The sequence below is a fragment of the Hyperolius riggenbachi genome, chromosome 2 (genome assembly GCF_040937935.1).
Source record: "Hyperolius riggenbachi isolate aHypRig1 chromosome 2, aHypRig1.pri, whole genome shotgun sequence".
Lineage (NCBI taxonomy): Eukaryota > Metazoa > Chordata > Amphibia > Anura > Hyperoliidae > Hyperolius > Hyperolius riggenbachi.
Window position 1 is genome coordinate 76,567,021 of NC_090647.1, and position 19,639 is coordinate 76,586,659.

The 19,639-nt window shown below is 42.4% G+C and overlaps 1 protein-coding gene across 2 annotated transcripts in view; it reads right to left on the bottom strand.

Annotated features, from left to right (window-relative positions):
* The window catches only part of CRYL1 (crystallin lambda 1), a 175,115-nt gene that overhangs the window by 41,477 nt on the left and 113,999 nt on the right, over window positions 1-19,639 (bottom strand). For both annotated transcript variants that reach the window (XM_068266934.1, XM_068266933.1), the window contains 2 exons: window positions 8,873-9,034; window positions 1,061-1,255 (listed from right to left, as the gene is read on the bottom strand). In XM_068266934.1, coding sequence (XP_068123035.1) covers window positions 1,061-1,255; window positions 8,873-9,034 — 357 coding nt within the window. The remainder of the gene's footprint in view (window positions 1-1,060; window positions 1,256-8,872; window positions 9,035-19,639) is intronic.

Here is a 19,639-nt window from a genome sequence, read left to right on the forward strand (position 1 = left end):
CTGCTGGGCCGTTTTGCATAATTTTTTTTTGCTACACGCAGCTAGCACTTTGCTAGCTGCGTGTGCACACTGATCGCCGCCGCTCCGCCCCCCCCCCCCCCAGACCCCATGCGCTGCCTGGCCAATCAGTGCCAGGCAGTGCTGAAGGGTGGATCGGGAGTCCCTTTGACGTCACAATGGCGACGGAGGAAGCCCTAATGGAAATCCCGTTCAGAACGGGATTTCCGGATGGGCTTTATCCCCGGAGGCGATCGAAGAGGGTGGGGGGATGCCGTTGCACAGCGGCTGTCATGTAGCTAGCGCTAGGCTAGCTACATGATTTAAAAAAAAAACAAAAAAACTGCTGCGCTGCCCCCTGGCGGTTTTTAATAGACCGCCAGGAGGGTTAAGCCTGTATGAACCGGTGCCCAGCTGCAGGCATTAAGCCTGTATGAACCAGTGCCCAGCTGCAGGCATTAATCCTGTATAATCCAGTGCCCAGCTGCAGGCATTAATCATGTATGAACCAGTGCCCAGCTGCAGGCATTAAAGGGATCCTTAACTGAAAGGTATACGGATTTTTCCTTTTAAAGAATACCAGTTGCCCGGCAGCCCTGCTGATCCCTTTGCCTGGCAGTAGTGGATGAATCACACACCTGAAACAAGCGTGCAGCTAATCCAGTCTGACTTCAGTCAGAACACCTGATCTACATGCTTGTTGAGGGGCTGTGGCTAAAAGTATTAGAGACACAGGATCAGCAGGAGAGTCAGGCAACTGGTATTATTTTAAAAGGAAAAATACATATCCTTCTCAGTTTAGGTTCCCTTTAAAAATCACACAATGTGATTTTTTTAAATGCTCTCTCTCACTGTGGGAAGCCCCTACAATGTGAATTCCAGACCCCTCCATGATTTCTAAGTGGGAGAACTTGTAAAATCACAGGGTATTCAAATACTTACGTTCCTCACTGTATATATGACCAACACAAACTCTGCTTTCATCGTCATTTTATCATGCTTGAAAAAAAAAATCAGCAGGTAAGAAAATCAGACTACAGTGCATAATGTGCAGGTCATGTACCTCAACAAGTCTCCATGCCTCGCTAATCACTGCGTACTGGAGCCGATTCAACACAAACCCATCCGTTTCTTTCATTATTTTCACAGGAGACTGACCGATTCTCTTCATGAGGTGATATGCCTTCTCCATGGTGACAGGATCAGTCTGTGGGTGGGGAACCAATTCAACCAAGGGAACATAATAAGGAGGATTCACCTGTAAATAAAACAATGATTGTGACTCATTTTCAGTCAGGCTGAGAAAAACAAAAGTTTGCTTTCTTAAAACCGAAAGAATTTGCTGAGGCCTCATTCACACAAACATTTACTCTGCTTTGGACTGGCTGGTTTAGGCCCCTTATACGTTAGGAAGCTTTCAATGCGTTGCGCAGGGTAACGCAACAGCAATGAAAGTTCTATGAGGCCCAGTACACTTAAGGTAGCCATACACTGGTCGATTTGCCATCAGATCGACCAACAGATAGATCCCTCTCTGATCGAATCTAATCAGAGAGGGATCGTATGGCTGCCTTTACTGCAAACAGATTGTGAATCGATTTCAGCATGAAACCGATCACAATCGGTGGTGGAATCTAAATCCCCCTAGATGCTCCGGTAGCAGCCTCGTTCTTCGTGGCCAGTCGGCGCATACACAGTACAGCCAAGCGCATTCCCCCGGCTCGCTCCCGGTGATGGCAGCGTGGCGGTGTGGGGGCGCGGACGGACAGCACATGCGCAGTACGCCCGAATGGCCAGAGGCATGAATAAAACTTTTATTCCCCCTCATCTCATGTTTAACTTTAAACATTTAAAAGTGCGCTGCAGTAATTGGGGTGGCAGAGAGAGTCGCTAGTGGAAAGTTTGTAACATTGCAAATATTCCACTATTGTCAGTGCCTAATACTGATAATACCAGTAATTACCACATTATTTTCAATAATTGATTAATTATTGATAATTTTTGCTTGCATTCAAATTTTATTCAGTTTAATTGTATTCAGCTTGAACTTGGACCAAAACTGACAGGAAGCTATTATGATGGGCCCTGTACAGACAAGTTGCTTGGCTCCTGGTTGAGAAGCGTGTTTTGCTCAAGGGAAAGGGGGGGGGGGGATGTTGGGGCATCCTTTGACATGTTCCCAGGAACAAAAAAAGTAATTGGGTGAGGCTGTCTGTCCCCCAACATTACTGGCCTCATCTTTTATGATTCACTAGGACACAGTTTGTTCTGCTTCAAGCATATTTCTCCTTTGTATACAATTTTTAAATTGTAGGGGGCGTTGGAGAAGAGGCAGGGGATTCAATGGTTACATAGCAATGCTCTGCATGGAGCAGTACCATGCTAGCGGGTCAATCAATGCTTGATTGATCCCTGCTGAAATGTACAGAGATTGATTGTACAGTGTGGCGCAGGCATCGACAACTATCCAATAGACTTCTGACTGTGGAGGAATTGATTGGCTTAGCATATTTGGTTGCAGTCAATCTGTCTGTGTATGCCTAGCTAACGCATTCTACACCAACTAAAAATAACCAGATCAGTTAGGAGTGGTTGTATGTAAAAGAACAGCAAGTGCATACAATACAAGTACAATTCAGTCTGCTGACACAACGATTTTTATGTCACGCATACAACGACATCATTAAGAAGTTCAGACATACCTCATGACTAAACCCCGAGCAGACACACAAGTTGCTGAATGTACATTATGTCGGCCTTGACAAAGTTACATTTAGTTGCACAACACTCCTATGTCCCAGATTTCCACTGAAGCAACCCTTCCTGCATCTCTCAGTATCACTCAGCGCCTGAGGGACTTATTGGCAGGTCTGGGAATTCACATGGAAGAGGACGTGCTTTGCCTGGAGTTCAGAAGGTTGGTATCGGCAAAGATGATTTCTTGGTGACACCTTGGTTCACCATGTGAAACTCCTGGTATACCTTGAGCCCTGACCTCATATGCTTATTTTGTAGCAATATTAGTTCAGTGTATTTGGTTTCACTAAGAAGTTTATCGTCAAAGAAATATAGTTTTTATATAATCAGCAGGTATTCTGGACTGATGAGTTGGTGATTTATTTAAGACTGAACGAGAATGTTCTCATGAAAAGTGAGATCCTCCTGCAGTGTGCAGAAGGCGTAAGCTGTGTATGCGGGGCTTAACTCACCTACTGCCTCCCATCTAAAGCATCCTGTTTTGTTCCTTATAAGCAAGGTTTCCCATCTGTCTGAAAGAAGCAATAAGACCGCTAACTCAAGAAACTATCCTTAAGGTGGGTACACACGTCAGATAAAAGTCTTTGGAAAATGAAAGATCACAGACCAATTTTACCCCCTTCCATGTAGTATGAGAGCCATACCTACACAGTCTTTTCTATGGAGCTGAACTCCTCATCAGACAGAAATCTTTGCAAGATGCTGCACACACAGATGCTGTACACATTCAACAGATCAGTATCTGCAAAATATCTGTTCCTGCAAAAGATCCATTCCTGCAAGACGCATTCATAGTCTATGATATCTGCAGATCCCATACACACCTTGTTTAACGGACAATTATCTGTAGATCAGATCCACTAGGTTGGATCTTCAGATCGGCAGATAATTGTCTGATCTGCAGATGAATGTCCATTAAACAAGGTGTGTATGGGATCTGCAGATGTCATAGACTATGAATGCATTTTGCAGGAATTGATCTTTTGCAGGGATTGATCTTTTGCAGATACTTATCTGTTGCATGTGTGCAGCATCTTTGTCAAATTGGTCTGTGATCTTTCATTTTCCAAAGACTTTTATCTGACGTGTGTACCCACCTTTAGACCCAGATGTTCTAAACAGCTACAGACCTTTCTCCAACCGTCCCTTTCTGGGGAAAGTTACTGAAAAGTCTGTCTATCTCCAAGAAACATTGGCCTCAATTCACTAAGATCATGCTAGAGATAATAAGGCAAGAGAAAACTTACCTCCACACGTGAGAGAGTTATCTTACCTCTTCATACCTTTCCTGTAGTTAATTTACCTCCTCTATAGTTAATTTACCTCCTCTGTAGTTAATTTACCTCCTCTGTAGTTATTTTCACATGCAGCTAATTAACAGCCTGTCTTTAACTCTGGAGTTATTTTAAGGATTGGAGAGTTAATTTAAAGACAAAAGAGTTAACTTTAGGCTTGCCTGAGGTAAAATGTTTCCTGAATACTACATGCCTTATCACCATGGTAACAACTCTAGAAGAGTTATTAAAGACAGGAGATAAGTTTAGTGAATTGAGGCCAATGTCCTTGACCCTCTTCAATTTGGCTTAAAAAAACATCAATGCTGTGACACAGCTCTCACCCAGATCTGAAACAATCTGCTCATGGCAAAAGACAGAGGCTGATGTTCGATACAGATTTTGCTTGACCTCTTTTGCTTGTGCTTTTTACACAGTTGATCATGAAATCTTGCTTAACCTCCTGAGCGGTACCGCCGGAGGGTGCCGCTCAGGCCCTGCTGGGCCGATTTTCGCAAAATAAAAAGCAGCACACGCAGCCGGCACTTTGCCAGCCGCGTGTGCTACCTAATCGCCGCCGCTCTGCGGCGGTCCGCCGCGAGCAGCGGCGAAAGAGGGTCCCCCCAGCCAATCAGTTCCGGCCAGCGCTAAGGGCTGGATCGGAGGCGGCTGACGTCAGGACGCTCATCGCGGCCCTTCTTGTTATTTCTGATCGCCGGAGGGCTTTCTAGTGGGCTTTCATGCAGCCAACTTTCAGTTGGCTGCATGAAATAGATTTTCTTTTATAAAAAAAAAAACCCTCCCGCAGCCGCCCTGGCGATCTTAATAGAACGCCGGGGAGGTTAAAAGGCTACACGAGTACTGTGGCATAGATGGCTTAGTTCTCCAGTTGTTCAGCTCCTTCCTGGCTGGCAGAAAAAGGGTATCTTTCGGGCCTTTCTTTTCCAACCCTGTACCAGTAAAATATTGTATACCTGAGGCAGTATACTATGCCCTTTGCGGTTTACAATATACATGCTACCACTTGGAAAAATTGTCCAAAACATGATATACCACTACTATGCTAATGACACCCAGCTATATTTATCATTTAAATCCGGCGTCACAGACCCTACTGCACAAATAAACACGTGCTTAGCTGAGCTTCAGGAGCGAATGAATGATAACTGGCTAAAACTAAATGCTAACAAAACTGAAAATCTTGTTCTTGGAGGTCAACAGCAAAGCAGCCCCAGTCTCAGCCAGCACCACTCAGGATAGGTAGCTCAGACCTGCACAGACTGGGTGTACTGATTGATCGGGAATTAAGCTTCAAGAATCAAGAGTGTAAGAAGATGGAACGGAGCTTAGAATGCATCAGGAGGGAGGTGGTGGCTTAGGTGAGTTAATCCCCGTATACACAGCTCTCACCTCATGCACACTGTAGGACAATCTCGTTTTTTTGTGAGAATGTTTTCACTCATCCCTATTTAAGAGTTATCACACCATGACCACTGAGCAGGTTCTTATCTAATATGTAGCTCCATCAGCAAGACATTGGTTTAGATCCATCTTCATTCTGCAGCATGACAATTACCCCAAACACGTGGCCAAAATGAAAATAAAAAAAAAAATAAAAAAAAAAAACTTTCTGCCGTGAAAAGAAGAGCAATTAATTAAATGCTCCCTATAACCTGTATTGAATTCAATATTACAAAAAAAATGGATTACAAAAAAAAAAAAAACTTGAAAATTATTTGAAATTAATTGAACCACTTTTTGCATGGAAATCCTGGGAAAACAGAACACCAGGGTGGTTACACAACTTTACCAGCAGGTGGAACGGGAAGTCTTTATACTGTCCAGAGTCTTCCCTTTACTCAAGGGCGTAACTACAAATCATGGGGCCCTCCAGCAACACTTTGATGGGGGCCCCCAATGTTCACACCCCTTTCCGTCCCTGCCCCTGTGACCCTCACAGCCTGGGGGCCCCTCTTGCAAGGGTCATAAAACAAGTGTTAACATTGTAATCCTTTCCATCAGAAACAGCTGATCTGAAGGATGGACCCGTATATTAGAGGGAGTGAAGTAGTAGTCGGGGCCACCTTCGAGCTCTGGGCCTCCCTGCGGTTACGGGGGCTGCTCCATTGTAGTTACCACTGCCTCTACTTAGGCAAGTGTCAAACCTGGAGTAAATTTTTCACTTCATGTTTCAACCCATATTTATGAAAGTGAACCCAAGGTGAAAATAAACTGATGAGATAAACAATTGAATCTGTTCTCCTACTCCTAAGAACAACTTTTTAGACATCTCATGGTTTTATTTTATGTATAAACATTTACAAAGTAGTTTTAATGTTTTATTGTCTCTGCTCAATTGCAGTGTCTAAAGCAACCCAGAGCGAAAATACATGAACTATTGACCTTTTTACCTATCCCTTGCAGTCAGAATCCCAGTTATCGGCTTAGGAAAGTGTTTTATAGCTGTAATTTGTTATGAGTGAGGGACGTTATAAGCCCGACCGGAGGAAAAAAAAAGGTCAGATGCATAGCTGGATATTAACTTTCTGGCAGGGAAAAAAAAGAAAAGGAGCAAAGCATAGGTGTCTGTGTTCTTGCCACTGTAAATACACACATGTCTATCTCATCACGTCACTTGTAATCTCGGGTACACATTAAGCCTCATCTACACGGTACAATTTTCCGTCAGATCGGATCTATCAGATGGCTCTATTAGTTTCCAACCGGTCCAATCGGAGTGCTATAGAGTTTTCAACAGATTTTGGTTACTTATCCATGCAAAATCCATTGCAAAATTGATTTGAAACAATTTGGACGTCTAAACGCGATGCAATTTCTTATCAGATCACCGGTCGATCTGATGTAAAATTGTACCGTGTAGATGACGCTTTAAGCTTAGCTGGAGTCACAAATGTTCAAGGTAAGTCTGGGGTAAAATGAATCACATATTATAGGGGTTACATTTTAAAACCCAAAGAACATTTGTTTACAATAAAATGAGGGCCATAGACAATGGCCTAGTCAAGGTCATGCAACACCCATGGGTATGGCGCCGATCGACAATATAAAAATTTAAAAAAAAACAGTAATTACAGTAACAATATTAACAATCATCAATACTCAATATAATTCTCAAATAAGATGTGACGCCTGGCACCACCACAAACTGTCTTACTGAACAGATCTAGCATCTATTCCGTCCAAGAAGATACGCCCTAACTCATCAATGGAATTATATTCGGAGTTGATGAATGTTAACATTGTTTCTGTAATTACTGTTTTTCTTTTAATCTTTATATTGTGCAGATCAGTGCCTCACCCACAGGTGTTGAATGACCTTAACTGGGCCATTGTCTGTGGTGTGATCTTAGAATGTACTATTTTTTATTTATTTATTTTTACTAGTTTTATTATGTTCTATTCGGTTGTTTTTCTTGGTTTGGAACTTCAACACCAACAAATTTTACCAAATACTTCCCTTGCCTGGGTCGTGAACTTATCCAGTCTTGATAATTAGAACTTGAATTGGAGTCCAGTTCCTCTTGATTTTTCTCAACTTACCGTACTCCTTGGACAAAAACTATAAGTAGTAGAATGAATAGAATACATATTTATACATTTAGTGGGAAGGTCTAACAAATGTGTAAGTGTCATAACCATATCACGTGCCAATAATAACTGAGGCCAATGTTTAAAGGGAACCTTAAAGTGAACCTCCGGACTAAAAATCTACTCAGCAGAACTGAAAAGGCTTGGTGTTTCTTTAACAGTTTCACAGCATCAGAACTTTGTTTTTCTTACCAAAGCATCATTTTTAGCTGCATTTTAGCTAAGCTCCACCCATCAAAGAAAAAAAGCCCGGGCTTTTTTTCCCTGATGCTGTGCAGAGCATGATGGGATTTCCTATGTTGGTATTCAAGTTGCGTAGCAACTGGGAGAGGTGCTCAGGACACAGGACAGTTGGAACTGTGTCTCATGCTCCCTGTCACCTCCTTTCAATCAAAAGATGGCTGCCATCATGAAATCAAACATTTGCCTGTTCTTTTAAAACAGTGTGGGTAAGAGATTATATTACCTATCTATTTTAATTAACATAACAAATGTAACTTAATGACAGTATGTTTGTTTAAATGAGATAAACAGAGGAACACCAAGAGCCCCAATAGTGTAGTATGTATTGACAAAGGGGGTAATGACAAAGAGTAATAGTTGTTATACTCACAAACATGGGTCACCAATAGGCAACCACTGTAAAGGCAGGTGGGGAGATTATCCTGACCCCACTCAGGAATAAGAAGTCGCTCTCTGTAGATAGTAGAAAGGGTCGCAACCCTCCACCAACGGTGGATACAATATTATATAAGAGAGAACAGAGTCTCTGTTCTCTCTTATATAGTATGTTTGTTTAGGCTGGAGTTCCTCTTTAACTGAGAGGTATATATGGATGTTTCCTTTTAAACAATACCAGTTGCCTGGCAGTCCTGGTGATCTCTTTCTGCAGTAGTATCTGGATCTCATACCGGAAACAAGCATGCAGCTAATCCAGTCTGACTCCAGTCAAAGCACCCGATCTGCATGCTTGTTTAGGGGCTGTGGCTAAAAGTAAAAGTATTAGAGACACAGGATCAGCAGGAGAGTCAGGCAACCGGTATTATTTTAAAAGGAAAAATCCATATGCTTCTCAGTTTAGGTTCCCTTTAAAGATCCTACATATGTGGGAAAAAGTGCAGCCAACTTACATTTATTGTGAGCTCTCAGGCTCCCAGACAGGCAAGACCTTGTTCATAAAACACATAATTTCACAGGGATTACCTACCAATCTCGCCATAATGTTTGGGACTTACAGGATGGGCTACAATGCAGTTCTTGACATGCTTGAGTCCATTAAACATCTTTGTGGGAGACAGGCAGGACGTTGAGCTGCTTATAATGGCTGAATTGTTGACGTGAGTATCTAGGTCAGAAAAGATCTTCTGCTTTAATTCCATATTCTCAGGAACGCATTCCTACAAAAAACCAATAAAAAATAATCATACGAAGCTCAATTATCTTTATTAGCCGCACATCAAGCCATAACATGACCTTTTTGCTCCCTATATACCATAGTGCTACGGTTTCATAAAGTGAATGATGCAATGAGTTTACATTGTTCTCCATCATCAGGCATGTTAGCTAACAGTCAAAGCTCAATGCTCAACCTACATTCCTACCTAGTAGATAACTGTAGAACCAACATGTGCAAGAATGTATCAATTCAATAGAAATTAGTGGACTTCCCCGACACAAGAACCCCCTACTCATCATAGTCAACAACATTCTTCTTTCCTCCCCAAGTTAAGATGGTCTAAAACTCAGCATTTCCTCTATGCTCTAAAGGATTTACAGCATAATATCTACTAGCACAAAAAATTGTTGCAGAACAGCATTCAAACAGTTAAACACAAAACTTTATTCTTTGGTTGAAAGCTCCTTAGGCTTCTGGCTGCACATGAAGAGGTGATAACATTATCTTTTGTTTACATTCCCCTGTCAAATACATTTAATAAACATTAGCAAACTGTCAAAACTTAGCTATATTGAGCTGAAAAGCAGAAAGAGCTGATAAGTGATCACTAGACAGATTTTAATATATAAATACAGCAGCTATGCAATAAAATGCAATGGCAGCTTTCAGGGCAGATAAACTATACTTTGGGAATTTGTAGACAGACAAAATTACTTATGCACAAAAGCAAATAGGATAACTATACAGGCAATAAAAAGTAGGAAAACCCATTTTATTGAATTCTATGTCTGAGTTTTATCCCACTTTAAACAGAAATGGTGGGAACTGAGCAGAAAAAGTGGCCAAAAGTTTATTTCATTCACACAATCCTTCGTATAACTTTTTCACTAGATCGGTTACCACAACAACAGATGGCACCAGTTTATGGAGGAATTCTGTATGGTCGTTATGCACCACTGATTTCAGGAGGAGGAGCTCAGTTCAGGAAACCAAACACTAGCATGTACTGAGCTCCTCCTCCTGAAATCAGTGGTGCATATCGACCATACAGAATTCCTCCATAAACTGGTGCCATCTGTTGTGGTAACCGATCTAGTGAAAAAGTTATACGAAGAATTGTGCGAATGAAATAAACTTTTGGCCACTTTTTCTGTTCAGTTCCCACCATTTCTGTTTAAAGTGGGATAAAACTCAGACATAGAATTCAATAAAAATGTGTTTTCCTACTTTTTATTGCCTGTATAGTTATCCTATTTGCTTTTGTGCACAAGTAATTTTGTCTGTCTACAAATTCCCAAAGTATAGTTTATCTGCCCTGAAAGCTGCCATTGCATTTTATTGCATAGCTGCTGTATGTATATATTAAAATCTGTCTAGTGATCACTTATCAGCTCCTTCTGCTTTTCAGCTGGTTGATCATGTTCTGTTCTACCCTGAAAGAGGAACTGTAAAAACATATAGTAGAATACAGTAAATGATTCAGGACACCCACAAGTTCATTTTTAAAAACAGACTTCTGAGGGGTTATGTGGCATCAATCTAGGTTAACAGATTTTTTTTTTCAACAAAATGTGAAACTTCCTGTTGAACTAGGTGTATGTCTTTTCAGAGGTGTGAGTGAGAAACTATTAAAGTTAACAGATCAGCATGACAAATAAGTAATTAGCATTGGTTAGAACAAGTTTAGTACTAGTGACTTGCATCATCTCAGCAGCCTACCGTATTTTAGTAGTTCCAGACAATCAACAATTAAACACCATCCCATTCCCACATAACGCAGCCGTGCCAATATAAACTCCGGCCCAGTCATAAACATAAATTGCTCCTGCTGATCTGTGGCTGGCTGATTTGGGTCACACAAAGTTTAAAACATCGCGTGACCTTGCTCAATGAGCGCATAAAAGTATATACATATGAAAACATGCATATGTGCCCATTCCTTAGGGCCGGGGTCCACCAGCAATGCTAGTGCAGCTTTGCCGACTGCTGGCGATCACAAAAGGGTTGCATGCAAACCGTATTCCTTCAACATTGCGTAGAAATGCAGGGGCAGACTGCAATCCTTCAACAATGCTAAGGGAGTCTTGCCGAAAATTGCAGTGCTTATTTGCAAATGCTTGTAGTTGTGGAAAAGCACTGCTAATGCTGGGTACACACCATGCGTTTTCCCTCTCGATCCGCGGGTCCATCGGGATCGATTCGACTATTTCCGACATGCTCGATTTGGGCTTCGATCATTCCTGCCGTCGATTTTGCATACTCAACATGCAAATCGACGGCAGGAACGATCAAAGCCCAAATCGAGCATGTTGGAAATAGTCGAATCGATCCCGATCGACCTATGGATTCAGCGGGAAAATGCATGGTGTGTACCCAGCATAATGGGCTCTGGGCCTTAGGGTTTGTACTAAGTTTCTGCTTAGGTCATCCAAAACAACTGGGATAATTTCGAGCACCTGTTCAAAGCACTTGCAGATACCCCTGTCCTGAATAAGTATTAAACATTCTCTTTAGTCAGCTAGCCAACTTACTGATTGAAATGAGTCTGGAGACAGATTGTTTGCATTAGACAGACAAATAACATTTATATTGCACTTTTCTCCTGGCGGACTCAAAGCGATTGAGCTGCAGCCATAAAGGCGTGCTCAGTAGGCAGTAGTGTTGTTAGGGAGTCTAGCTCAAGAACTCCTTACTGAATAGGTGCTGGCTTACTGAACAGGAACCCTGCTCTCCTGTGTCAGAGGCAGAGCCCTTAAAGAAATACTATCGATTGTAACTACTTTTTTTTTTAATACTCTATATTAGTGTACACATTACCACTAGTGCTAGGGGCACTTTATTTATTCACCCAGGTCTCTCTCTCGCTATCCCTGCTTAAAAATTCATTTCTCACACAGCTCAGAGTAGTTTGGGTCACCCTGAGCTGCTTGGTTACTCTGTCACACAGCTCACAAATATATTTTACTGTGTCACTCACAGCATGCAGCAGACATGAGGAGAAATAGGCTGATCTGAGGTGGTAACAGGTAACTAAATGAGCTGGAATATTGCTGGAATATAACTAGCTATACCATGAGTCTGTGTTTACACTCAGACTGGCTGCCTGCTTGAGGTGATTCACTCCAGGCTGCATCCACTTTACAAGCTGCTGAGAGGGGCAGACCACTGTCTACAATTAGCATTATTAGTATCTTTATCAGTCAAGAGAAGCAAAGATAATAAACACACACTGCTAGAATCTTTAACCCCTTACCACCAGATCAACAAGATTCTTTCAGCAAGGTGATAATTACACTATAAACTGAGGAGTTGATAGCAATTCCCCTGTGCAGAGATATGGTCTAGCCCTCTGGGAGCCGTCAGTATTTAGATACATTTTGTATCCAACACTGACGCCAAAACTGACTGAGGATTTTACAGCTGAGAGGAACAGCTGTGTGAGGAATCAAATTGCTCCTAGTACTTGTCCTAATGTGTGCTACAACATACAGCATTTCAAAATAAATGCATACATCGATAGTATTCCTTTAACCAACCAGTACACTATCCAGCCACTGTAAAGTACATAATCATGGCGCGATGCGGTGGAAGTGGTCACAACGATGCAGAGGAGATGCACACTCTGCAGGGCATTTCCAAGTGGGACCCTGCAGTCGATGGCACCAAAACAATCTATTTAGAATTTTGGCTCTGTTCAATAAGCCAGCACATATTCAGTAAGGAGTCTTGGGCTAGACTCCTTAACACTGCTACTGCCTACTGAGCGCACCCTAGTGGCTGCAGTTCTGGTGCTTTCAGTCCACCAAGAGAAAGGCCAATATAAAGGTTGTTTGTCTTGACTATAAATACTAAACTTGTTAGAAACAGAGTAAGGATTAATAGACTATAATTTGCATGAACTGTGTAGAGAGTATGGGAATGCTGCATACGGATGTGGAAAACAACAATGACTAAAATTGCTTATTGTTTACAATATTCATTTATAGATTATTTCGTCATTGTTTGCCCATTGTAAAACTTTCCTCTCCCGATTTACATTCTGAAATGAATCACTGGTGGTGACATCTTTAGTCCTGTCATGTGATCTGTACGGAATGTTCGTTACTGAGAGTTCTATGCACAGAGGGAGATGCTGTTTGCTTGGCAGTTGGAAAAAGCTGTTATTTCCCACATTGCAACTAAGTTCAAAGACTGGTCCATGGTCATGGCATCACACTGTGGGAGGGGTTTCACCACAATATCAGCCCTACAGACCCCCCTGATGATCTATTCAAGAAAAGGTAATCCATGCAGCCGGCGCTGCGTGACGTCGTCGCTCCGTAGCTCCGCCCTGTTAAACAATTGTTGCAGCACAGGCTGGACGCGGCCTGTGCTGCAACACTTTCAAGCGGTGTACCGTCTATTTTTACGCTGTGTGCATGGTTAAGCGGCGGTAGTGTATAGTACACACTCCGGTACCCGTTCAGCTCGGCCACATACCGCGAACCCTGTAGCAATACAAAGGGTACTTGTACATTACTATTTTATGTTTTGCCACCTAGTTGCCAGACTGGTCGGCACTTTTAAAGGTGTAAGCCTATATATTTTTAAATAAAACAGACACTTTTACGCTATGGATGATCCCTCTTTTTAATTCTAGACGACTGTGAACAGCTGGAGGTTGCCAGGTGGAGGCAGCCGGCCACCCCAGCCAGAGGCGATTTTGGGCCGCTTTGGGCCGCATCCTCTGGTGAGTTGCTCTATTAAGGGGGGGAACCCTGTGATGCATTTATGAAATGAACTGTTGATGAGCGCTATCTGGAAACTTTCTTAATATCATTTGAAGATTTGCACGCATTTTGCCAGAGTGATCCGCCTGTGAAGTGGGCGTTAACAGTTCATGTTTTTGGACTTTTTGTGATTAATAGTAAACTGAGCCTGATATCCTGCATTTTGAGCACTGCTTTGTATTTGATTGTACAAGAAAAGGTAATAATTTCTCAATTGAAAGGGGATATCGGGTACTGATTGGAATGAAGTTCAATCCTGGGTTACAGTTCCTCTTTAAACTGTACAAAGATTCTACAGATTACAGGAGTTGTACATAGCAGCAAATTCCAAGCATGTTCCAATGAAGTGTAAACATTTTCTTTTAGGATCACTAGAGACCCAGCGAAGGTTTGGATTTCTGTGCAAATTCATAAAAGGCGCGGGAAGAATAAGCCCATTGTGCGAGCGGACAGTGAAAGGCAATGCCCCGCAACTCAGATCAGATGATAACTAGCAGCAAGGTTGCAAGAAACCCAAACCTGCCCTGATTGTACAGGAGGCATGAATGAGCTGCCCGCTGAAAGCTTCATTTACTGGTATAATTATACTTTTTGCTTTTGGATCACTCCAATGAAGTTTTTGTCAGGCGTAGAATCAGCCACCCCATACAGGGGCATCGTGTACCTGCTTAGAGAATGAACCCGTAACCTTGCCGAGAACGTCACGACCTACTAAGTGACTTCAGAAAGGACAGACAAGACTGGCCCTATTCTCGGTCTTCTGGGAAAACGGATTACACTATTAAAAAGAACAAAACTGACTCCGAGCTATCCCTGAAACTAGATGCTGCTGCATACAAACATAAATATGAAGTCATTTACAGCTACCTGTGATATTATGATGAACTTCATCATCTGTTGGTTTCTACTCAAGAAGACACAATGAAGCTTGAAAAGCAAAGGCACAGCCAGGAAAAGATAAAGTGCTCATAACAGGCACTATGGAGCCTAGAAGTGGCAGGGGGGGGAGGGGGTTGAAGGGAAAAAGATGGTGGTGGTGGTGGGTCTGGGTGCTTTGCCCTTAAAATGTTCACTGACTAAATCAGTTTCTCTGACAACCAGACACATGAAATTATATTGAATGACAGAAGGTCAGGAGGTTGATGGGAATAAACAGATGCAAGGCCTGCAGGGGCACAAATGCAAAAATGGCACCGGGAAATTTAGGCTCAGGATGAAGCCGAAAAACGGGTCACCCTGCTCCTGCAAAAGTCCCAGCAGCGTTAATATATAGTCCCCCTCCATGCTACCATGGATTCAAGGGGGTAAGACGTAAAGCGACTAACAGCTATTGGTTGGTGGCCGAATGATGCATTTTCTTTCAAAGTAATTAGGGCTCGGTCTTTTGACAGTGTAATTCACATAATGGCCTATAGCGGGGCATGGTGCGCTTAAATTTCCCGTTTTGCGCAGTTTCACTGCAGGGAAGCATCTATAGCATAATACTGTAAGTCTGGTAATTTTGGGTTTGACAGTTTGTGACCATGAATATTTGGTAAGAGGCGTCGGAGAGTTTTCCTGTGGCAGAAATATTGCCATTTGTCACCAATTTGTACTTTGCAGCCCCTAAGGCTAGGTTCATAGTGGGACGTTGCGTTGTAAAGTTGCAACTCAACATTATGTTACAATGTGACACTAACGTCCCATAGGCTTCTTATTGCAGTACGGAAAGCTGCGTTATAAGACTCTATAACGCAGCTCCATAACGTCCCACTGTAAACCTAGACTGAATCTACATACGGTTAGGGAGAAACATTTTTGGTACCCTAAAGGTGGCCATACGTTATTTGATTTTCCATCAAGAAATTTAGCAATCAAATCTATTGGGCGATTAAAAAAAGAGCGAGGCTGATCAAAAAGTATCAACTAGTGGCCCACACTCTGCAAGCGAGGTCCTGCCGATTCTCCTTTGATAATCGATCTGAACGATGTGCCTCCATGCCCTGAAACAAAAAATCAATTCTTTGTCAATCGAAATCATGTGAACATTAGCTGGTTCCCTTAGAATTGACCGATATTTCCCATCCTGCTTGATTGAGTAAATTTGTCGATTCATGCAGATATTGGCCGATTTCAACTGATCAAGCAGAATAGAACATAATCAATTCATTTTATTGGCTTAGACGAGGATTGAACAGATAATTAAACAGGAAAGTCAAGTAATGTATAGGTGCTTTTACAGCTGACCGTTAAAGGTGCTTTTTTTGTCCAGAAAAGAAAAAATTCCTTTGTATAGCTGCATGTCACTGAGAGGTCACTAAAGGCTCCTACACATGCCTGACTAAAGTTGGCTGAGATAAGCGATAAGAAACTCCTCAGCTGATAATCAGAAAACAATTAACCCTTTGCACACTCACATGCAAATGTTCAAAGAAAGGCATTCACAGATTCACTCATCCAGGCACCACTGTTATCCCTACAGCTAAGTTAAAAGCCAGGGTCTTAGTTTACAAAAGAATACATTCTCTTGCATAGTCACCTGCACTTCGCAGAAGTACCCAGGTAAACGTAGGTGTCCTAACTCTGGCCCTGTAACATGCATAGTGCAGACATGCAAACATTCATTGCATCAAACCTATCAAGGGATTAGGAGCACACATCCTGACGTCCTCTCCTGGAACAGATAGCGCATCTTACCAATCGCACAAGGGAGCTAACGTAATGTATCCATGCGCACCATGCACATACACCAGAATAAGCTGTGTGCACGCGTGTGCATGCTGACAAAAACACAGACAGGGGAAGGAGGGAGTGCACTGGATTAAAACCCTGGCCACAGGGGTAAGTAACAAGAAAAAAACACATATATCCAGGCACATCACCTCACGAGGTGATGTGCCTGGATATATGTGTTTTTCCTCAGCTGATAATCAGGCGTGAGTATAGATGTTCGCGACCCCCCAACCAGCAAGCAAACTGCCCAGCATATCAACTCACCCCCAGGGACAGCTGACCTTATTGTTCACGCTGCTCCCCCGCAAACCGCGTAACGTTATGTGCATGCCGCTCTCTCATCCCCCTGCCTCCCCAAATCGAAACATACCATGTTGTCAGCTACACAGCCAACATGCGTCTGTGCAGCCTGGCCCAGCGATGCTGCCACATCCATCAAAAATGTGTACGCACCATAAAAATCAAATTTCAACAGCAACTGGTCTGAGTGTATTGAGTGATAAAGATGCTAATCCTGCATTCAAAACTTGCAAAACTGTTTCTGCTGTTATGGTTTGTAGTTATCACATACTTTAGGAGCACTGGCCCTAGAGCCAAACAGTGCCAAAGAGTTGAATGTTGGGAGTTCTTTTTATCTATAATATATTCCTCCTCTTCCATTTATTTCCCTGCCTAGCTTCTTATCAGAAACACCCTCTGATCACTTGTGTTTACAAGCAAGGCTGAGGTGACTCAGTGATTGGATGTGTAAATAAAAAAAAAAACTGTGCAGTTGTTAGTATACACCTCAGTGGGAGTGTCTGAAGACTCTGGGAGGAGGGCAGCTAATGAATACACAATGAGCAAGAGAAGGGAGGGGGGGAAACAAGAGTCAGGGAGGATATGATGTCAGCATTAGCTTGGCAAGATGGCCACTGCCTAGAATAAGATTTTCTGCTTTTCCTTTATAAAATACATGGGAATCATTACGTGGATAGCACAATACATCTGTTATGTAAGTAGAAGTAGTATTTATCTACTTATATATGTGTTTTTTATTTCTAGGTTAGCATGGGTGTCGCTCGTTCTTTAACCCTCCTGGCGGTATGAAAAAATCCGCCAGAAGGCAGCGCAGCAGTTTTTTTTTTCTTATATCATGTAGCGAGCCCAGGGCTCGCTACATGATAGCCGCCTCCGGCAATAGGCGATCAGGAAATCCCGTTCAAAGAACGGGATTTCCTGGAGGGCTTCCCCCGTCGCCATGGCGACGGGGCGGGATGACGTCACCGACGTCATTGGGAGTCCCGATCCACCCCTCGGCGCTGCCTGGCACTGATTGGCCAGGCAGCGCACGGGGTCTGGGGGGGGCGAGCCGCGCCGTATAGCAGCGATCAGGCGCGGGGCGGCGGCGATCGGTGTGCTGGCGCAGCTAGCAAAGTGCTAGCTGCGTCCAGCAAAAAAAAAAAAATAAAAATTTGAAAATCCACCGAGCAGGGCCTGAGAAAACCTCCTGCGCGGCTTACCCCGAACTACGTTCGGGGTTACCGCCAGGAAGGTTAAAGGACAACCGAGGTAACATGTGACATGATGAGATAGGCAGGTGTATGTACAGTGCCAAGCACACAAATAACTAGGCTGTGTTCCTTATTTTGTTTCTCTGCCTGAAAGAGTTAAACATCAGGTATGCAAGTGACAGTTTCTATCCAGGTTGGGACCGGGTCAGACTATAGCACAACCCTCACTGATAAGTCATTATAGCCATATAATACTTTCCTGTAAGTAAATGGCTTCCTGGAGCAGGAAAGAGATAAAAATGGTCAATAATTCATAGATTTTAGTTCTGGCATATTTCAAGGACGGTGTCATTGAGCAGAGACAATGAAACAGTAAAAACTTAAAATCTAATTTTTAATATAGAATAAAACGATGGGATATCTAAAAACATCATTTTTAGGAGAAGGAGGATAGATACAATTGTTTTTCTCATCAGTTTATTTTCATCTCACATGTCCTTTAAGCAAAGCAAAGCATGTGTGAAAAGAGATAACAGTATTCCTTGGTCTATATTATTTTAAAATGGTCATTGCACATTTCTTGATACCCCGGCCTAGAAAAAAAACCTCAATAACTGAATTATAATGACTACTCAAATTAGCATTTTTTTTAAAATTAAGCTTTGTACACCGAGAAGGAGTGTAACTTTACAAGGATCGGTACTCAACTACACATGTGACAATATGATTCCAACTTTGTACAGACACGTCACTAGCCTCTAGGCTAGCAGCATGTCCTTTGGGGGGCCAAAAGAACGGCACACAACAGAGAAGCACAGAGTAGGCGGGATGATTAGGAGTACAATGCAGCTGGCCGATATGATCCGCCACGCAGATCACTTGTCAATACGTAGAGGGGGATCGTGGGACTGCTGTACACATGCCAGATTCTCTAAGGTGTGTTCAAGGCTTTCGTTCACACTTTAAGGATAAAAACATAAAAGACTTAGAAATAATTTAATACATTTTAATGGAAACCCAGCCCCCCCAAAAAAGTTATAGTGACAAAGGCTGCTCCTCTATTCAGTTGAATAAATACGTGTGCTGATAGAGAGAGGTCAGAAACTGGCATCAGTACTCCACTTTAAAAACGGATCTATTGTTCATCAAAAAACTACACCCAGACATCAGACGCATATTGTGCACATAACTGGAGAATAAAAACAGAACACCCAACGATAAAACTAGCCATATATGGGCATTCTAATTTATTATGTTTTTCTTTAACAAAGTGAGATGAGGACATTAATGTGAGCGCACAGGCAGACCTGCACAACTCGTCCTGCGAGCATCCATGTTAGGATTTGTTTTGGCACAATGACATCGTCATACAAGCCACTGACCAGGCTAAATCTGGCACAAGTTCAGTGATTGATGACAAGAGATGTCTTAGCGAGGCGTCATCTGATCCTTGACCCAATATTCTAATCTACAACTTATTATCATTATTGATTTCTATAGAGCGATTATCTTCCATAGTACTGTTATAATATTCTAATCTTCAACAAATAAAAATGTTTTGTAATTAATGATAATGACGCTCTGCCTATTTGCGGTAATCCAGTCCTTGCTTATATGATTTCAACTTGAGAG